General features: G+C 44.0%; 1 protein-coding gene across 3 annotated transcripts in view; it reads left to right on the top strand.

Annotated features, from left to right (window-relative positions):
• The window catches only part of LOC137340467 (retinoic acid receptor beta-like), a 193454-nt gene extending 175783 nt beyond the window's left edge, over window positions 1-17671 (top strand). For 2 of the 3 annotated variants that reach the window (XM_068002936.1, XM_068002919.1), the window contains 3 exons: window positions 1792-1996; window positions 14126-14284; window positions 16127-17671. In XM_068002936.1, coding sequence (XP_067859037.1) covers window positions 1792-1996; window positions 14126-14284; window positions 16127-16356 — 594 coding nt within the window. In that variant the 3' untranslated portion in view covers window positions 16357-17671. The remainder of the gene's footprint in view (window positions 1-1791; window positions 1997-14125; window positions 14285-16126) is intronic. The other variant, XM_068002928.1, reaches the window with a different exon arrangement.
• Window positions 17672-20913: the final 3242 nt, after the last annotated feature.

Here is a 20913-nt window from a genome sequence, read left to right as displayed (position 1 = left end):
TCCACAGTTCTTACTCTCTCACCATTAAGAAAATATTTTGATTTGTCTTTCTCAGAGCCAAAGTAGAGGGCCTCACCTTTCCCCACATTGAACTCCATCTGCCATAGTTTTGACCACTCATTTAGTCTGTCTACATCCCGTTGTAACTTCCTGCTACCATCTATACAATTTACTGTGCCTACTAACTTCGTGTCATCTGCAAAATTGGAGATACAACTCTATTCCTTCATCCAAGTTATTAGTACATATGTTGAAAAGCTGAGGCCCAGTACAGATCCCTGGCAAACACCATTTGTCACATACCGCCAATCAGAGATCATTCCCTTTATCCTTACTCTCCATCTCCTACCTCTCAACCAATTACCAACCCATGTCACAAAATGCTTCACAGCAATAAATTACCTTTGTAGATTTGTAGTTCTGTATAGCTGTAGTCCTCCCCCTGGATGTTCTGTTAGCTTTACCACTGCATTTACTAGATCTGTAGGAGGATCAGAAGAGGTATGAGAGGGAGGTGTATTTTTATTTTAGACGGTCATACTATGCCTGCCTTTACCCAACCATCCATGTACAGGCCAAGGCCCACTTACTGTGATGTCAGAAAGATCAGCCTTAGACGATGATTCACAAAAGAGTCAGTGACAGAAGTATAAGGTCTCCTGGAACCATGCCTCCAGACCAGCTCCAGGACAGGGACAGCTCTCCCAGGAGCTTTGAAGGCAACCAGTGCTTTGAGTGTTTACACAACTGGTTCCTTCCAAGCAACATAAGGGGGTGTCTGCCACATCTCAGAACCGGCAGCGCACTAATGCATCAAGTAGAAGGTAGATGCTTGTTTAACACATCAAACTCTTTTAATTACCCCACAGATACGATCTGGCAACATGAGAAAGTACTGCACTATTAGCATGTGGCAGGTTTCCCCAAAGTTACTGTAAACATTAGTGGCACACATGTGGCCATATGGGCCCCTCCCCTCCCCTCTTTATTAAGAGAAAGGGGTATCAATCCATTAATGTGCAGTTGGCCTGTGATCATAGATACAGAAACATACTTATGAATGATTGTTTTATTTTGCAGCAATCAATGCTACCCACCGTTATTTGAAGTCTAGGAAAACTGGATGAATGATTGGTCAGAATCTCAGGGTACCCTCTTCTGCCCTGGCTCATGATCCCTTTGAGGCAGCCATGAACAAGAGCTGAAGAGTATTATAATGAGACTCACATCCCAGCACCACCAGGATCATGGCAATTTCATTTTGGGGTGGGGGCAGACAATTGTTTTGTCCACTCCCTGAAAGCCTGATATCACAAAAGGAGGCAGGATTGCTGTGATGGTGTCATCCACCGAAATTCCTGCTTCTCCTACCTACTCTGCCACAAATATACTGGTGATTGGCAAGATATCAACATTCAGTACCATGCATACCATTCCACTCAGCATGGCCCAGCGGGCATCCGTAGACGAACATCTACCCTAACATGTCTTGTATTTATACAAGTCCTTATCATGTTGAAATATCTCAGTGTTCTTCAAACAATGAATTATTTTTGAAGTGCAGTTATCATTATTATGTAGGCAGACATAAATTATTTCTCACCTGTTCTTTTCCTCTCCAGTTTATATAATTATTTTCTGTCCACCAATTTAAATGAGAGTCATTAAAAAATACTTAAGTACCAAACTTCTCATTCTGTTACTAACTTTTCAGTAACAGTACATTATTTAGAGAAGTATTACTGATGAAGTTTTAAAAAAATTAATACATTCTTTATTTCACACCAACAGATTCTCCGAATCTGCACCCGTTACACACCTGAGCAGGATACAATGACCTTCTCCGATGGCCTTACCCTGAACAGGATTCAGATGCACAATGCGGGTTTTGGCCCCCTCACTGACCTCGTCTTTACCTTTGCCAACCAACTGCTGCCACTTGAAATGGACGACAGCGAGACTGGCCTTCTTAGTGCCATCTGTCTGATCTGTGGGGGTAGGTCTGTTGACTTCATGGGAAAATATTGTGCCTTATAGAACTGTTCCTCACTCTATAAATCATGAATGTTGCACTGCAATTATTGACATGCTCGAAAGGGTCAGGAGCTTTAGGAATTCTCATTTTACAATAAAGCAAATTGAAATGTGGATCTACAAGAATATTACAGGAAAAGAGAATTTTAACTGGGCTATAAGTATAGCTTTATCAGCATAATGAACAAAATAAAATGTAATCTATTTAAGATCAAATCTGATGACATTAAAATCTATGTTAAGATCAGCTACACCCAATGTTCTTGTTTTCATAAATGTAGCTGAGCTGTTCATAACTTTAAGCTCTCTGGAAATCTGTTCACACCAATGGCCCCAAATTTCCTCAGGCATGGGGTGGAGTTCCAGTATAAAAGAAACACTAGGTCGAGGGAAACTCTCAACTTGGGAACATCCATTTAACCTCCAAAAAATGAACATTAAGGCACTGGAAGCCGGGTTGCAATCTCACATGCCCATTTCATGCACAGAATTAGTTGCTTGATAGTCAAAATGTGGGAATTCCTATTGTAGTATTTATAAGATTGTCCTTTGAAACTGAAAAGATGATTACCTAACTATGATCGACTCCATATTACTATTGATAGTTTCCTTGACATACTGATCAATACTCAAAGTTGTAAATGGAAGGAAATCACAGAGACTCTGTACAATTAAGATATCTTTCCAGCGTTATGTGTTATTTACAGGATGGCAGAGTCTATACTGCAGTAACATTCTTGCCTGCCGTGCTCACTGAACTGATCGGAGTCTATGCCTGTCTGCCTGTCTTTCCCATTCACCAACCCATCCTCTGTTGAGGAATCATTACGATGTGGAGATGCCGGTGATGGACTGGGGTGGACAAATGTAAGGAATCTTACAACACCAGGTTATAGTCCAACAGTTTTATTTGAAAATCACAAGCTTTCAGAGGCTTTCTCCTTCGTCAGGTGACAAAGGAGAAAGCCTCCGAAAGCTTGTGATTTTCAAATAAAACTGTTGGACTATAACCTGGTGTTGTAAGATTCCTTACATTTGAGGAATCATTAGGCTTTGCCACTGCCTTCAGACATGGTATCATGAGTGGAGCATCACCGCAATTCGCGATCAGCTCCATAGTGCCAGGGCTCCCATTGAGGTTGTTAATCAGGGAAAATAGAGAACTGAAATCAAACAAGGGCCAATTGAACATTGCCATAAGTATCTCCAGAGCTCATGTTTTGGTTGAAAGCTGTGGCTCGGTGAAAGGTTGAGCCTGTGTCTGTGTTGTAGAGCAACAACTGTGACCGCAAGAGTATTGATGCTAGATGGTGATGATTTGATTTCTGTACCAGTCCATACAGATAGTGTCTGGTTTGTAGTGAACAGGCCTACAGAGGAACTGCTAAGTTCTGTCATTCAGTGGCTGTACTTTGGCGAGGGCTATTGCAGTGATCTTCTTAGATCTGTTGAACCACTATAGCCTTTTTAGGCTTATGGATCTTCCTTCCTGATAGCACTTGTCCACTGATTGTCTTGAAAAGAATGCTAATTGTACCCAGCAAAAGTTAACACTTTCAAGAGAGGAGGAAAGTGGGGAACATTAGGAAGAAAAACATTGTAAAAAGAGCAGAGAAAATACAATGGCCACTTCTCAAAGGAGCCAAGTATCCCTATTAACACCAAAAGAAAATTACTAAATGAACAGGCCAAGGGTGAGTTATATGTGGCACCTAAATAGGGAGACCATATGATGTAAACTGTGACACACTAGAGACAAAGGGGTAAATTTTAACTGGGAGCCGGGAAGAGGGCGGTGAGGAGGGGGGGGGGGCAAGGAATTCCTGACGGGAAACCCGGAAGTACAGGTTTCCCGGACGTCCTTACGATTTTGACGTAAGGACGTCTTTTAATTTTTTTTGGTAGGTTTCTCACCCAACAGGCCAGCCAGATTGACAGGCTGGCCATCAGTCGGATGGGAGAAGAGCCGGGGAGCGGATGCTAGCAGGTAAGTCTTAGATTGGGGGGAGGGTCATCGGGGGGAGTCATCAGGGTTGGGGGTCATGGGGGGTGTCGGAGATCGTGGGGATGGGTCAGAGGTCGTGGGGGTCGGTCGATCGCGAGTTTGGGTTATCGCAGCAAGCAGGCTTGTTGGCCCTGGGGGAAGCTCCTCCGGGCCGACAAGCAGTGCAATAAAGGCACCTTCCTGCTGTTTCGGTCCTTCTCACCCCCTCTCACAAGGTGTGAAGCAGAAGGCCTGGGAATCCCGGCCCCCAAGAGTTATAAATAAAAAAGCTGTCAAAATGGAGGCTCGCAGCCTCCTTAAAAGATTTCAGTGACCGACCCGCCTCCTGAGTCAGATTGGTTGCCCGCCCCTCGTCCCGCCTCCGTTAAAACCAGAAGTGGGTGGGTCGGGGTCAGGTTGTAGTTTTTTTTACAATTTTTACCTTTCCACACACCCCCAACCCACCCGTTCGTGGGGTTAAAATTTACCCCAAAAGGTGTGTAATCCTTCCTGTTGGTCACTTGAGCTATTACCTGGTATGTAGAGGAAAATGCATGAGAAAGAATGCAGGCCATATTATATTCTCTAGAGGGCATTTTATTAAAACGAAGTACAATATGTACATTTGGCAAAGGGGTTAATCCCTTCATTCAGCATATACCATAAAACAGTAACCTCAGGCTAATATTAGATCTACTTTTGTTGACACCTATATTTCAATAATTCTGTGCAATTGTCACGTCTCTGTGGAATGTAGTGGGAATCTTCACCAAGCATATAGGGGTAAATTTTAACCACACGAATGGGTGGGGTGGGGTGGGTGCGGGTGGGAAGGTAAAAATTATTTTAAAAAGTAAAACCTGCCTCCAACCCGCCCACTTCCGGTTTTAATGTAAGCGGGCTGAGGGGTGGGCGACCAATCTGCTCTCAGGAGGCAGGTCAGTCAACCCTCCCCGCCCCCTCCACAATCCCTGACCCCCCCGACCTCCGACCCCCTACGATATCCGCCGCCCACGATCTCCGACCTCGCTCACAATCTCCGACCTCGCTCACAATCTCCGACCCCGCCGCCACGATCTCTGACACCACCCCCCCCACGATCTCCAATCTTGCTCACGATCTCTGACCCTCCCACGATCTCTGACCCCCCACGATCTCTGACCCCCCCACGATCTCTGACCCCTCCATGATATCCACACCCCCACAATCTCAGACCTCACTCACGACCTCTGACCCCCCCATGACCTCTGACCCCCCATGATATCCACACCCCCACAATCTTGGACCTCGCTGACGAACTCCGACGCCCCCCATGATCTCTGACCCCCCCCCCCACGATCTCTGACCCCCCCATGATATCCACACCCCCACGATCTTGGACCTCGCTCATGATCTCTGATACCCCGCACGATCTCTGACCCCCACCACGATATCCACTCCCCTACGATTTCTGACCTCGCTCACGATCTCCGACTGCCCCCCTCGATGCCCCCGACCCCCCGATGACTCCCCTGATGACTGACTCCCCCCCGATAACTGACCCCCCCCGATGACGGAACCCCCATGACCCCGTACCCCTCAATGACATGACTCCCCCGATGCCCCTGAAACCCCCCCCCCACCGATGACCGACCCCCCCCCCCCCCCCAAGACCTACCTGCAGGCATCTATTCCCTGGCTCTTCTCCCGTCCGACTGACGGCCAGCCTGTCAATCTGGCTGGCCTGTCGGGTGGGAAACCTACAAAAAAAAAGACATCCTTACGTCAAAATCGTAAGGATGTGTGGGAGACCCGTACTTCTGGGTTTCCCATTGGGAATTTCCTCCTCCCCCAGTTTCTGGGCTGCCAGCTAAAATTTACCCCGTGGAGTTTAATGGAAAGCTTTTGCACTCCCTTTATTAGTGCCGCCCTTGCTTAGAGCCTGAAAATGTGCTGAAATTGATTTTTTTCCATTATATTAATCCTGTCTGCCAGTCACATATATTTGGCTCACTGATAGTATTCTGGCTTGAGTCAAAAGATTATGGGTTTAAGCCCCACTCTAGGACTTGAGCACATCATCTAGGCTGGCACTTCAGGGAGGGATGCGGCAATGTCGGAATGGATAAGACATTGCTACGATTCTGATGGATGTTAAAAATCCCATCACACTATTTAAAGAAGGGTAGGCAATTGTCAAGGGTGTCTTGGATAACACTGTTCCCTCAACCAACACCTCCAAAACTAGAATAACTAGTCATTCATCTTATTGATGTTTCTGAGATCAGAGATCAGGAGTGGGGCCTTCAGCTGACAATTCCACAATGTTCAGTTCCATTCACAACTCCTCTGATACTGAAGCAGCCCATGCCAACCTACAGCAGGACCTGAATAATATCCAGACAAGCAGCAGGTAACATTTATGCCACATAGGTGCTAGGCAGTGACCATCGCGAACAAAGAAAAAGTAAGCACGACATGTGCCAAGTCCCTCACCATCACCACCATGACCAGAAGCTTAACTGAAGTAGCCCTATCAACACAAGAGCACGACAGAAGCTGGGTTTTCTATGATGAGTGGCTCACCCTCTGACCTCTCAAAGCCTCACCATTAAGTACAAGGCACAAGTCAGGAGTGTGATGGAACGCTCACCACTTGCTCCAGGGTCCTAGTGGAGTTTGTAACCCTTTCGATGGATTCCCGACAAAACTATGGTGGTAGTCCACCAGAACAACCAGACATTTTTGGCCCCAGGAAGAAAAATACTGACATTTTTCTTTCTTAAAATTAATATTAAAAGCATGCTTGAAATACTCAGCAGATCTGATGCCATTTGAAAAGAGAAAAGACAGGTTAATGTTATAGTTGCAAACTTCTAGTCAGGATCTGTGTGCAAATTCTCTTATTGTCCCAAGTGACAAAGTCTCCACTGTGTTTGTGTTGTGATGCTGCCACCTTCTGGCAGATATGTTTAGTCCCAAGTGTTAAATTTAGATACCTAGAAAAAGAATAAACTTACATTTATATAACATCTTTCTTGACTTCAGGACATCCTCAAGCTCTTCACAGCCAATTAAGTACTTTTAAAATGTAGTCACTGTCGTAATGTAGGGAAATGCAGCAGCCAGTTTGCACACATCAATGTGCTAGAAACAGGAAGGAGGTTATTGACCAGATAATGGGCCAGAATTTACCGTCAAAATAATGGTGAGGCTAATGACGCTCACCGTTATTTACCCAAAAATGCGACAGCAACTTCAGGCAAGGGGCAGATGCACGGTTAACCGCGGAAATCCAAAAGTTGCTGTCCGAGATGTGCTGCTTCGTCGTTAGCTTCGCGAAAGCGGCATCTCGCTGTTTTGCCTCACCATTGAAATGCATTGAATGGCAGGGCCTCGGTTTAACATCTCATCCAAAAGATGGCATTTGCAACAGTGCTTCTGTACTTCACTGAATTGTTAGCCTCGTTTATGTGCTCAAGTCCTGGAGTGGAGTTTGAACGCATGACCTTCTGACTCAGAGGAGAGAGTGCTACCACTGAGCCAAGGTTGAGATCTGGAGATTGGGAAGGGCCATTTGTACTCCATTGCTGCTTTGCAATACCTTTACAGAGCAACTAATTACAAAATATAATGGCCCTGATATTCCTTGGGTCAGGGATCATGACCAACAGTGTCTTCCATCACTGACCGTGCCGGAGTGGGAGGGAACTCATTACCTGGGGCAGGTGAGTGCAAGTACCACTTTGGTTACATCGCTGTCATCTGCCTGCCCCACTCCCAAGGAAGTGTCAGTCCATGCCCACCCTTTGGAGGGGCGGTGGGGGGGGGGGAAGTTGCCCACCCCACATCCTCCCAACCATGGCACTGGTTAGATCAAGCAAGGGGGCGAACTGGTGAAATTTTTTGTTTTAAAGAAATTTACCTTTTTGAGGGTCCAGGCACTTACCTGGCCTGACCTCACCAGTGGGCCGATGTACGTCCTTGTGGATGCCTCTACTCACTCAACATACCGTGGGTCACACAGACGCTGGGTCCTGACTGTGGAGTCCTGCCCCCAGCTCATAATTTGCCTTGTAAGGGGCAGATAGAAGTTCCACCCCTCACTGATCAACAAGTAAGATCCCAGTAACTTTGGAGATTCTGTATCACGAAGGTACCACTGGTCTCCCACTGGACAAGGTCCCACATGGCAGACTGGTCAGAAAGGTAAAAGCCCATGGGATACAGAGAAATGTGGCCAATTAGATCCAAAATTGGCTCAGTAACAGGAAACAAAGAGTAAAAGCCAATGGATGTCTTTGCGAATGGAAATCTGTTTCCAGTGGTGTGCCACAGGGCTCAGTGTTGGGTCCCTTGCTGTTTGTGGTATATATTAATGATTTGGACTTGAATGTAGGGGGTATGATTGGCAAATTTGCAGACAACACAAAAATTGGCCACGTAGTTGATAGTGAAGAGGATAGCTGTAGATTCCAAGAAGATATCAATGGGTTGGTGGAGTGGGCGGAAAAGTAGCAAATGGAGTTCAACCCGGAGAAGTGTGAGGTAATGCACTTAGGGAGGGCAAACAGTAAAAGGGAATACACAGTAAACGGGAATATATTGAGAGGGGTAGAGGAAGTGAAAGACCTTGGAGTGCATGTGCACAGGTTCCTGAAGGTGGCAGTACAGGTAGATAAGGTTGTGAAGAAGGCATACGGAATGCTCGCCATTGTTAGCCGAGGTATAGAATACAAAAGCAGGGATATAATGATGGAACTGTATAAAACGCTGGTAAGGTCACAGCTGGAGTATTGTGTGCAGTTCTGGTCACCACATTACAGAAAGGACATAATTGCTTTGGAGAGAGTGCAGAGAAGATTTACAAGCATGTTGCCAGGGCTTGAAAATTGCAGCTACGAGGAGAGATTGGATAGGCTGGGGTTGTTTTCCTTGGAGCAGAGGAGGCTGAGGGGAGACTTGATTGAGGTGTACAAAATTATGAGGGGCACAGATAGAATAGACAGGAAGTATCTGTTTCCCCTAGCGGAGAGTTCAAGAACTAGAGGACATAGATTTAAGCTGATTGGCGGAAGGATTAGAGGGGACATGAGGAAAAACATTTTTTACCCAGAGGGTGGTGGGTGTATAGAATTTGCTGCCCGAATTGGTGGTAGAGGCAGGGACCCTCAACTCTTCAAAAAAGTACCTGGACCTGCACCTAAAGTGCTGTTAGCTGCAGGGCTACGGACTGGGTGCTGGAAGGTGGGATTAGAATGGGCACCTGGTTGTTCTTCGAGCCGGCACGGACACGGTGGGCCGAATGGCCCCCTTCTGTGCTGTACCTTTTCTCTGGTTATAGAGTCATAGAGTTATACAGCACGGATAGAGGCCCTTCGGCCCATCGTGTCCGCGCTGGCCATCAAGCCCTGTCTACTCTAATCCCATATTCCAGCATTTGGTCCGTAGCCTTGTATGCTATGGCATTTCAAGTGCTCATCCAAATGCTTCTTGAATGTTGTGAGGGTTCCTGCCTCCACAACCCTTTCAGGCAGTGAGTTCCAGACTCCAACCACCCTCTGGGTGAAAAAGTTCTTTCTCAAATCCCCTCTAAACCTCCCGCCTTTTACCTTGAATCTATGTCCCCTTGTTATAGAACCCTCAACGAAGGGAAAAAGCTCCTTAGTATCCATCCTATCTGTGCCCCTCATAATTTTGTACACCTCAATCATGTCCCCCCTCAGCCTCCTCTGCTCCAAGGAAAACAAACCCAATCTTCCCAGTCTCTCTTCATAGCTGAAGCGCTCCAGCCCTGGTAACATCCTGGTGAATCTCCTCTGCACCCTCTCCAAAGCGATCACATCCTTCCTGTAGTGTGGCGACCAGAACTGCACACAGTACTCCAGCTGTGGCCTAACCAGTGTTTTATACAGCTCCATCATAACCTCCTCGCTCTTATATTCTATGCCTCGGCTAATAAAGGCAAGTATCCCATATGCCTTCTTTACCACCTTATCGACCTGTTCCGCCGCCTTCAGGGATCTGTGAACTTGCACACCAAGATCCCTCTGACCCTCTGTCTTGCCTAGGGTCCTCCCATTCATTGTGTATTCCCTTGCCTTGTTAGTCCCTCCAAAGTGCATCACCTCGCACTTTTCCGGGTTAAATTCCATTTGCCACTGTTCCGCCCATCTGACCAACCCATCTATATCGTCCTGCAGACTGAGGCTATCCTCCTCGCTATTTACCACCCTACCAATTTTTGTATCATCAGCGAACTTACTGATCATACCTTTTACATTCATATCCAAGTCATTAATGTAGACCACAAACAGCAAGGGACCCAGCACCGATCCCTGTGGTACCCCACTGGCCACAGGCTTCCAGTCACAAAAACAACCTTCGACCATCACCCTCTGCCTTCTGCCACTAATTGTAAACAATTTTACAACACCAAGTTATAGTCCAGCAATTTTGTTTTATTTTAAATTCACAAGTGGATACAAAACTGCCACTAAGCCAGTTTTGTATCCAAAGTGCCAAGGCACCCTGGATTCCATGGGCTCGTACCTTCTTGACCAGTCTCATGTGGGGGACTTTATCGAAGGCCTTACTGAAATCCATGTATACCACATCCACTGCGTTACCCTCATCCACACGCCGAGTCACCCCCTCAAAAAATTCAATCAAATTAGTCAGACATGATCTTCCCTTGACAAAGCCATGTTGATTATCCCTGATTAATCCTTGCTTCTCCAAGTGGAGACTAATTTTGTCCTTCAGAATTTTTTCCAATAATTTTCCTACCACTGATGTTAGGCTCACTGGCCTGTAGTTCCCCGGTTTTTCCCTACTCCCCTTCTTGAATAATGGTACTACATTAGCGGTTCTCCAGTCCTCTGGCACATCCCCTGTGGCCAGAGAGGTTCTGAATATATGTGTTAGAGCCCCCGCAATCTCCTCCTTTGCCTCACACAGTAGCCTGGGATACATTTCGTCCGGGCCTGGGGATTTATCCATTTTTAGGCCTGCTAAAACCGCCAATACCTCCTCCTGCTCGATGTTAATATGTTTGAGTATATCACAGTCCCCCTGCCGTATTTCTATGTCTACATCGTCCTTCTCCATAGTGAAAACAGATGCAAAAAATTCACTTAGAACCCCTCCTACATCTGCCGGCTCCACACACAGATTGCCATTTTTGTCCCTAATGGGCCCTATTTCTTCCCTAGTCATCCTCTTACCCTTAATATACTTATAAAACATCTTCGGATTTTCCTTTATTTTGCTCGCCAGTGTTATTTCATGGCCCCTCCTTGATCTCCTAATTTCTTTTTTAAGTATCCCCCTGCACTTTTTGTACTCCTCTAGGGCTTCCTCCGTCTTTAGCCTTTTGTATCTGCCAAAAGCCCTCCTTTTTTTCCTAATCCATTCTCGTATATCCCCTGACATCCAAGGTTCCCTGGAGTTCTTGGAACCACCCTTGACCTTTATGGGAACATGTTGCCATTGTATGGTCTCAATCTCCCTTCTGAAAGACTCCCATTGCTCCGATGTGGATTTTCCTACAAGCAGCTGATCCCAGTCCATTTTGGCCAGATCCTGCCTTATCCTATTAAAATCGGCCTTCCCCCAATTTAGAACCTTTATTTCCGGCCCCTCCCTGTCCTTTTCCATGACCACCTTAAATCTCACCGAATTATGGTCACTGTCACCAAAGTGCTCACCTACTAGCACTTCTTCCACTTGGCCGGCCACATTCCCTAGAATTAGGTCCAGTACCGCCCCCTCTCTTGTAGGACTTTCTACATGCTGGCTCAAAAAGCTCTCCTGGATGCACATTAAGAATTTTGTACCCTCTAAGCCTTTTACACTCTGAGTATCCCAGTTAATATTGGGGAAGTTGAAATCCCCCACTATTATTACCCTATTATTATTTGCACAATTTTCTGAGATTTGCCTACATATCTGTTCCTCTATCTCCCCCTGACTGTTTGGGGGCCTATAGTACACTCCCATCAAAGTGCTTGCCCCCTTTTTGTTTTTAAGCTCCACCCATATGGCCTCATTAGAGGAACCTTCTAATATATCATCCCTCCTTATGGCAGTAATTGATTCTTTAATTAATATTACGACCCCCCCTCCTCTTATACCTCCCCCTCTTTCTCGCCTGAAGATTCTGTACCCCGGAATATTGAGCTGCCAGTCTTGCCCCTCCCTCAACCATGTCTCTGTGACAGCAACAATATCATACTCCCATGTGTTTATCAACACCTTCAGTTCATCCACCTTATTCGCAAGACTCCTTGCATTAAAATAGATGCCATCCAGCCTTGCCCTCACATATTTGCCCTGTCTTCCAAGCTGACTTGTTTTTTTCTCTATATTTGGCTGCACATCACCCCCTATTGTAGCTCCACTCTGTATCCCATCCCCCTGCCAAGTTAGTTTAAACCCCCCCCCAACAGTGCTAGCAAACCTCCCCGCAAGGATATTTGTCCCGCTCTGGTTCAGGTGCAACCCGTCCGACTTGTACAAGTCCCACCTTCCCCAGAAGCAGGCCCAGTGATCCAGGAAACTGAAACCCTCCCTCCTGCACCAACTCTTTAGCCACACATTCATCTGTTCTATCCTCCTATTTCTATACTCACTAGCCCGTGGCACTGGGAGTAATGCAGAGATTACAACCTTTGAGGTCCTGCTCTTTAATCTGCTCCCTAAATTCTTGATGCAGGACCTCATCTCCCTTCCTATGATTCTATGATTCTCTGGAGTTACAGCAGGAGACATGCGGAAGCCGCATGAAATTTTACTTCCAATCTTTTTAAATCTATATAGAAAAAGTAGATAAGAAAATGTATAACTCATCTAAATTTAGATCTAGTGAGCAACTGCGACAGGCCCCAAGGATTCTCGGGGTACAGGTCAGCATATGTGTGCTTAACTCCCACCCAAGTTGCAGTTAACAAGGAAACCTTGTTTTCTTCTTGTGATTTTAGTTCCAAACATAAAAAATACTTACAGTTTGAATCCAAGGTCCCCTGGCTCACAGCTTGAGCTATGTGATCAGATTGTCAACTGGCAAGCATATACATTGCTGGAGAGGATTAATTTATGCCAAGCTGACAGCCTTGGCCTTGATATTTGTTCTTCTCATTACCTCACAACTTCTAAAGCTTGAATGCTAGAAGTGTCAGATAATAAATAGAAAAGAAGAAAAAATGTTCAAGTTCTTTTTTGTTTTAAAAAAAAGGGTCAGAATCCTGGGAAGAAAAAGAAACAACACATAAAATTCTTTTGACTGTGTCTGGCCCAGTGATAAGCCTCCCAGGGTTTAAAACTTCCTATAATTTAGAGGTTGTAATACCTCAAGTAATATAATGGGCAATAAAAAGAAAATAAACCCGCACAAGGGACATATTGAAGGGGGGGAGGGTGTGACAGTGTGCAGCTGCCTGGTAAGATTTCCAATAGAAGTTCTTTGCTGGGGCAGTGCACTGTACTAAAGCGGGCTCTCCACATGCCAAGTCCTGATCTTAACTGCGGTGTCTGTAGAAGCTCAGGCATTGCCTGGAAGTGAGGGAGGGAGGGTAAGTCATCATAGACCTGTTTTCATTCAACTCCTAATGGACAGATTCAGCAGCCTGGGTGTTACTTAAAATTTGAGACACTTTGGTAAGAAAAAGAGCAACTTTTCCAACTGGGCAGGTAAAAGCTTTTAGGGTTTTCAAACCCAAATGAAGCCCACTTCACCACTGATCTGCCAGGTGCTAGATGTGTGATGAGCTTAGACAGTTCTGATCTTTCCAATTAAGTGGAGCACATTGTAGATGTAGATGGAGGTGTAGATGTACATCTCCATGTCTTAAGAGGTGAACGTCTGTCTCTTTCTTGAGGTGGCGTGGAGCGGGGGGAGAGCTATCTCATCTCATTGCAAACACTCATCCTTTCGTTACCAACGAATTGGCATTGGAATTGAAATCTGCTGACGAATCATCAGTTGGCTGAACCCCTCCCCCATCTGAAGCAAGATGTGTTGAAAGGAGATCCCCTTGAAAAGTAGTAATGTAAAATTAATCACAGGGTGATTTGGTCTTCAAGTCTACAGATTGCCTAATGTGTTCTGTTGAAATAATTGCTTTGCAGACCGCCAAGATCTGGAAGATGCTGGAAAAGTGGACAAATTGCAGGAACCACTACTGGAAGCTTTAAAGATTTACATACGGAAAAGAAGACCCAATAAGCCCCATATGTTCCCAAAGATATTAATGAAAATCACAGATTTGCGTAGCATCAGTGCAAAAGGTACAACGACAAGATTCTTAATATGATTTGTATTTTTAATATTTTTTTTGCTGCTAGTTAATTTCTTTCAAGTAATTGTGTACTTTTATGAAACTAATCTTTTTATATTATTGGGTGTAGTTATTTGAAGTAACAGAGTTAGATTTGGAATGTGCATTCAGTTTTGGTCACCCCACCTCAGGAAGAATATACTGGCCTTGGAGAGTATCCAGTGATGGTTCACCAGGATGATACTTGGGGTGAAAGGACTGAGGTACAATGAGACACTGGGTAAATTTGGATTATATTCTCTGGAGGTAGGAAGGCTAAGGGGTGATCTGACTGAGGTGTTTAAAATTATGAAGGGAATTGATAGGGAGGAATTCAGAGCAAGGGGATATAACCTTAGATTTCAAGCTAAGCCGGTTAAAAGCGAATCCAGGAAAATAGTCTCGAATTGTGCGAACGTGGAATAAGCTGCCCCAGAAAGCCACAGAGCAAAAATGAATTGAGGCACATAAAAGGAAGACAAATACTTGGGAAATACGGGCGTTGAGGATTTAGAGAAAAGGCAGGGAATTGAGATTAAAAAGATGGATTATCAAAGATGGCCGTGCAGGCTCCATGAGCTGAATAATGTACTCCTGTTCCTATGTTCTACCGACTTAGGATGACAACAGTGCCCCAGCAGTGAAAATTCTTAGACGTCAGTTAAGACATTATACGGTAGAAATGACCATTGATGATGTTATTTTATGAACACTTAAAGTACTCATACCAAATTCCTATCTACTGCCTTAACAGATCTTCCTCCAACCTGCAGTATGTACAGCCTCATTCAGAACAGTATCTGAACAGTGCCCTTAGTTCTTTCTCTACTGTTGTTGGCAGTAGGTCTGTCTACTGAATTCAACACCATAAAAGTTCATAATTTCTCTTTAGCAATTCTTGTTAAAAACAGTTGCTTTTAGAGTTATGAGGTTTACTGATACTGATACTATTTTGGGTTCTGGCCTACTGCAGCTTGCTCTGGTCATTTTGAAGCCAATGCCAGCACCTGCTTTTAAAACCTACATTAAATGTCATGAACCCTTCCCAATGACTGACTCACACATCTATTAATCTTATGTTCAAATGTCATACAACTTTTTGAAGTATCAAGTCTACTCCACACTCAGCATAAGGGCTCACCGTTACTGACTTACTCACTGCATTGCGAATGTGTCTTAGTTAGATAGGAATTCACTCAGATTGTAGTAAACTGAGTGTTGACAGGAAACATTCTCAGAAAGACTCCCATAAAGATGCACCAGCCAAGCCACTTTCCAAATTTGCTTGTATGGCTATTGAAAATTGCTCCGGTCTTCCTGGTCCCACACAACCTCCTCCAACATCAACGTATTTCTTACAAGAGAAAGATTGAAGGTGCTTCCTCTTGGAAATTCCTAAAGGGCTTTGGGTGCTATGTCTTCAGCCTCATCTGCTGTGAAAGATCCTGTGATTTCCATGAAGTAGTCTGAGGCCAGTACTATTTTGCAGAACTACGAACAGATTTTTTCATGATGAATTTTGCACAACACTGCTCAGGCTGCAGTTGTATTTACTATGTGCAATTTTGAGCACACCATTATAGAAATAATGTTAAAGCTATTGAGAATGTTCAGGGTGATGCCAGGGATGAGAAACTTGAGATACTGGAACTATTTTGACTGGAGCAGCTAAATGGAGATTTTTCAAAAGGCGGTCTGATAAAGTATATTTGTTCTAAATCATTAATGAGTAAAGTTGTGTCTATAGAGTATAAAGAGAAAGTAACAAAAAAAACTTGGCCATAACTAGGAGGCAATCTCTCTCTACATTCAGGTGCAGAACGTGTCATCACACTTAAGTTGGAGATCCCTGGATCAATGCCACCCCTTATTCAAGAAATGCTGGAAAACTCAGAAGGGCATGATCCCCTTGCACCTACAGCAAACTCAAGCACAGAAAGTAATGGGAGCAGCAGTCAAGCACTAGAAGCAAGTCCCAGCCCCAGTCTGTCTCCCAGCTCTGCAGCCAATGGACCAAACAGTCAGGTACCAAACACACAGTAAAATGGCGCTGCAGTGACCACAACCATTCCCAAATGTGATATTTTCCTCTTTTTTTTCTTTTTTGTGCTGAAACATCAAGGCCTGAAGGACCAGGTTGATAAGTGTATATTCAACATTAAAACCACTGACACTCTTGACCAGAATGGATTTTTGAGCATTGGAATACTGAGTCACAAACTGTGTTGGTCAGATTCGGCCCTCTTGGATTGTATGCAGTCAGTTCAAGGACTGATGCCTGGTAAAGTCCACCTGTGTGTCCACTATTGCATGCTGGGAAGAAGCTGTGGAAAATGATGTGGAACTCTGATTATTACTTTATTTTGTGGAGTTACTCCTCGATGTATTCTAAATTTCTATGCTGGAGTTTCTGGTGCTTTCTCATTGCCTTGCATATCATGTTTAAATACATACATCAAGTTATGGAACAAAGCCTAAGTACATAAGTCAGGTGAGTTATGGTTGTAGGATGCTCTGGTTTAGACAATATGGGACATTCATTATTATTCTTAATGTTACTGTTGTATTTTCCTGCATTTCTTATTCAAAAAGTTGGAATTTTATCCTCAGTGCACCAGCATTCAATTATGTCAAATAAACAAGAACATATTTCCATCTCTTTTTGCAATGAAAAAAAAGTTTGATATTTTAATTTTTTTTAAATGCTAGCACTTTGTGCTGGCAGTAATTGTTTCCCACTGGCACACAGATAGCCTACACTACCATGTTGTTTGTATGAGTGTTTACAGTTCACAAGCACTTAAATTACAGATTTTTTTTAAAAAAGCAATTCTCTGCATACAGTTAGTCAGAACATAATATTTTTTGCAGTAGGGTTTGCCTGTTGCCTTTTGATTTTGTACTAGCATACAAAGCTAGTGAAAATGTTTTTTTATTATTTCCGCTGTGCAAATTCATTTCATGTTCAGCAACATATCAAGAGGTAAAGTGCTGCATGTTGATTGCAGTAAAGATAGCCTCCAAGGCACGACACTTTTCAGTGTTATTTTGTTGTTTTATATGCTTGTACATGAGCCAGTAAGTCAATTTCATCTGGTGGCTGACACATTATATCTCTCTGCATAAGCGTCTATCTATTGTAGATTCGTTCTTGAGTACAGTAATTTGAGTTTATTGAATCATTCTTGTAGTGTCTGAAGCACTAGTGGGATGTTGTTTTCTAGCATTAGGACTGCTCTGTACTTTTACTGGCTCTGTTTGTACATTGAGATTGTTTAACAATGCTTTCTATGTTCATATACTGGTTACCTTTTCCATCAAGTTTCCTGGCAAAAGAATAAAGTATATTTATTTTAAAGAGTCCTCTGGAGTTATTTTTTTCCTGCAACATTCAATACACTTCATCATAAAACTTGCACAGATTGGAGTAGATGATACTCAGAGTTTAAAAAAAAATCAACAACCTTGTTTCCATTAACTACATATTTTGAGTAACGCACTTAGATGTTATTGTTAACATTTAGAAAAATTTTATGTGGATATGGAGCTTAGATACATAACTTGAGTGAACTTTTTATAAATAGTAGAACAGTTGTTTCCTTTTTAGAACAAGTTTCATTTTCCAGCAGCTGTCCTTTCCCCTCTTCTCCTTTCCTCTCCTGAAGGTACTAACTCATGCTGGAGTACAGCTCCATGGCTCTGACAAAGGGTCTACGCTTGAAACATTAACTCATCTGCTCTCTCCATGGCAGCTGACTGACCAGCTGTGTTTCCAGCATTTTGTGTTTTTGTTTCAGATTTCCAGCATCTGCAGTTTTTTCTCTTTTTGTTCTTACAGTTCCTAGTTGTTAGTGGTCCTCTGCAATCTTGTTAAATTTCCATTCTTTATATTTAACCTGGATATTGAGCAGGCTACATCTCTAAGAGGCAACTGAACAAGATCCATCTTATTCATATCCAACTTCCACACAGTGTATTTTTGAGCAGGAGTCATTGGCTAGCAATCAGGAGCAGGGACCTTGAATTGGATATCAATCGGGAGCAGAGACCATGAATTGGATATCAATCGGGAGCAGAGACCTTGGATTGGATATCAATCGGGAGCAGAGACCATGAATTGGATATCAATCAGGAGCATGGACCTTGGATTGGATATCAGTCGGGAGCAGAGACCATGAATTGGATATCAATCAGGAGCAGGGACCATGAATTGGATATCAATCAGGAGCAGGGACCATGAATTGGATATCAATCAGGAGCAGGGACCTTGGATTGGATATCAATCAGGAGCAGGGACCTTGGATTGGATATCAATCAGGAGCAGGGACCATGAATTGGATATCAATCAGGAGCAGGGACCATGAATTGGATATCAATCAGGAGCAGGGACCTTGGATTGGATATCAATCGGGAGCAGGGACCTTGGATTGGATATCAATCGGGAGCAGGGACCTTGGATTGGATATCAATCGGGAGCAGGGACCTTGGATTGGATATCAATCGGGAGCAGGGACCTTGGATTGGATATCAATCGGGAGCAGGGACCTTGGATTGGATATCAATCGGGAGCAGGGACCTTGGATTGGATATCAATCGGGAGCAGGGACCTTGGATTGGATATCAATTGGGAGCAGGGACCTTGGATTGGATGGCAATCGGGAGCAGGGACCTTGGATTGGATATCAATCGGGGGCAGCGACCTTGGATTGGATAGCAATCGGGAATAGGGACCTTGGATTGGATATCAATCGGGGGCAGGGACCTTGGATTGGATATCAGTCGGGAGCAGGGACCTTGGATTGGATATCAATCGGGAGCAGGGACCTTGGATTGGATATCAATCGGGAGCAGGGACCTTGGATTGGATATCAATCGGGAATAGGGACCTTGGATTGGATATCAATCAGGAGCAGGGACCTTGGATTGGATATCAATCAGGAGCAGGGACCTTGGATTGGATAGCAATCGGGAATAGGGACCTTGGATTGGATATCAATTGGGAGCAGGGACCTTGGATTGGATATCAATCAGGAGCAGGGACCTTGGATTGGATATCAATCAGGAGCAGGGACCTTGGATTGGATAGCAATCGGGAATAGGGACCTTGGATTGGATATCAATCAGGAGCAGGGACCTTGGATTGGATATCAATCGGGAGCAGGGACCTTGGATTGGATATCAATCGGGGGCAGGGACCTTGGATTGGATATCAATCGGGAATAGGGACCTTGGATTGGATATCAATCGGGGGCAGGGACCTTGGATTGGATATCAATCGGGAGGTTACTCCTTCCTATCGATGCTTAGTCGCTTAACAGGACAATATATGTTAATGGAATATTTCATTATGGGGAAGGCGGGAGAAAATCAGTGTTTAAACATATGCAGCACCAATAGTTTTATGCTCCTGTCAGCCAATGTAGAGCAGCATTGGTAGAATACATCCTGCTATGTAGCATGAAGATCAAAAGGACCAATAATAAGGAGATAAAATAGAGGCAAGGGGATGAATATCACTCTGTTTAAAAGGCAGTCTTGATATTTGGGTCTGCAGTGGCTTAACATGCTCTCCTTTTGGCTCAAAGAATCTTGTTTGAATGCAGCTCAGATTGCATTGCTATCTGCAGCTGTAATGTTCCTACATGAAATGAGTTGGAGCAATTTCAAACCAGTTCCTAGTGAGTGCAGGTTTGCAGCAAATTGCAACAAATTGACATTCCCAATCAGAAAGGTTGATGTGGGCAGTGGAAAAATTCACACTGGTGCAGTAGGGGTGCACATTGTTAGGGCATAAAGAGAGCTTTAGTCTACAGCTTACATTTTATGATCTAATACTTACAGTGTACAACATTGCTCAAGAGGAGCGCTTATCATGAATTTGGGCTCACCTGATTTATGGCCCATGCATTTTTGTGTCTATTAAAATGAATGGACAGAAAATTGTATCTGCTGATCTCTGCGCTTCAATGCCAAACATGTGAGGCACTTCACCAGGAGCACCCGAGTCATAACATTTTCCACTCTCTCTGGCTATGCTACACCTGAGGTGAGATTGCTAAATACTGATGTGTTTCGCTCTCCGGTATTGATACCTCCTGCATTGACCTAAGCAAAAATTCATTAAATTCATTTTAATCATAAATTAAAATAGCTCTAATTTACAATATTCTTAACATCAATAAGGAAATCCACATTATAAAGTGGATCACCTGCCTTGGTACGATCAAATACATTCTATATCTACCACCTGTCAAGTTATCAATTCAGGAAAGTCCCAGGATATAGCCCATTTATGACAATTTCGCACTGCGCTCACCTTTGTTTTTCTCTGTTTAGGTTTTTCACCTAATAAGTCGTTCAATGCAAATACAACTAAAAGAAAAGCAAAGATTTGTAATTCTTTTTCTCTAAAATATATTTATTTTTTAAATCTGTCACAATTACTCCTGGGTACAGTGGGGCTGGTTGCCTGGGCATTTAGAAAGTGAAGGATAACATCACCGAAGAATGAAAAAAACAATACCAAGGTGGGTATTCTACCGTTCTTCATTCATTATTCTCCGAACTGATGCATTATCGAATGGACTCAGACTCTAAAGA

The sequence above is a fragment of the Heptranchias perlo genome, chromosome 2 (genome assembly GCF_035084215.1).
Source record: "Heptranchias perlo isolate sHepPer1 chromosome 2, sHepPer1.hap1, whole genome shotgun sequence".
Lineage (NCBI taxonomy): Eukaryota > Metazoa > Chordata > Chondrichthyes > Hexanchiformes > Hexanchidae > Heptranchias > Heptranchias perlo.
The sequence above is the reverse complement of the archived record's forward strand: the minus strand, read 5'-3'. Positions and strand labels throughout refer to the sequence as shown.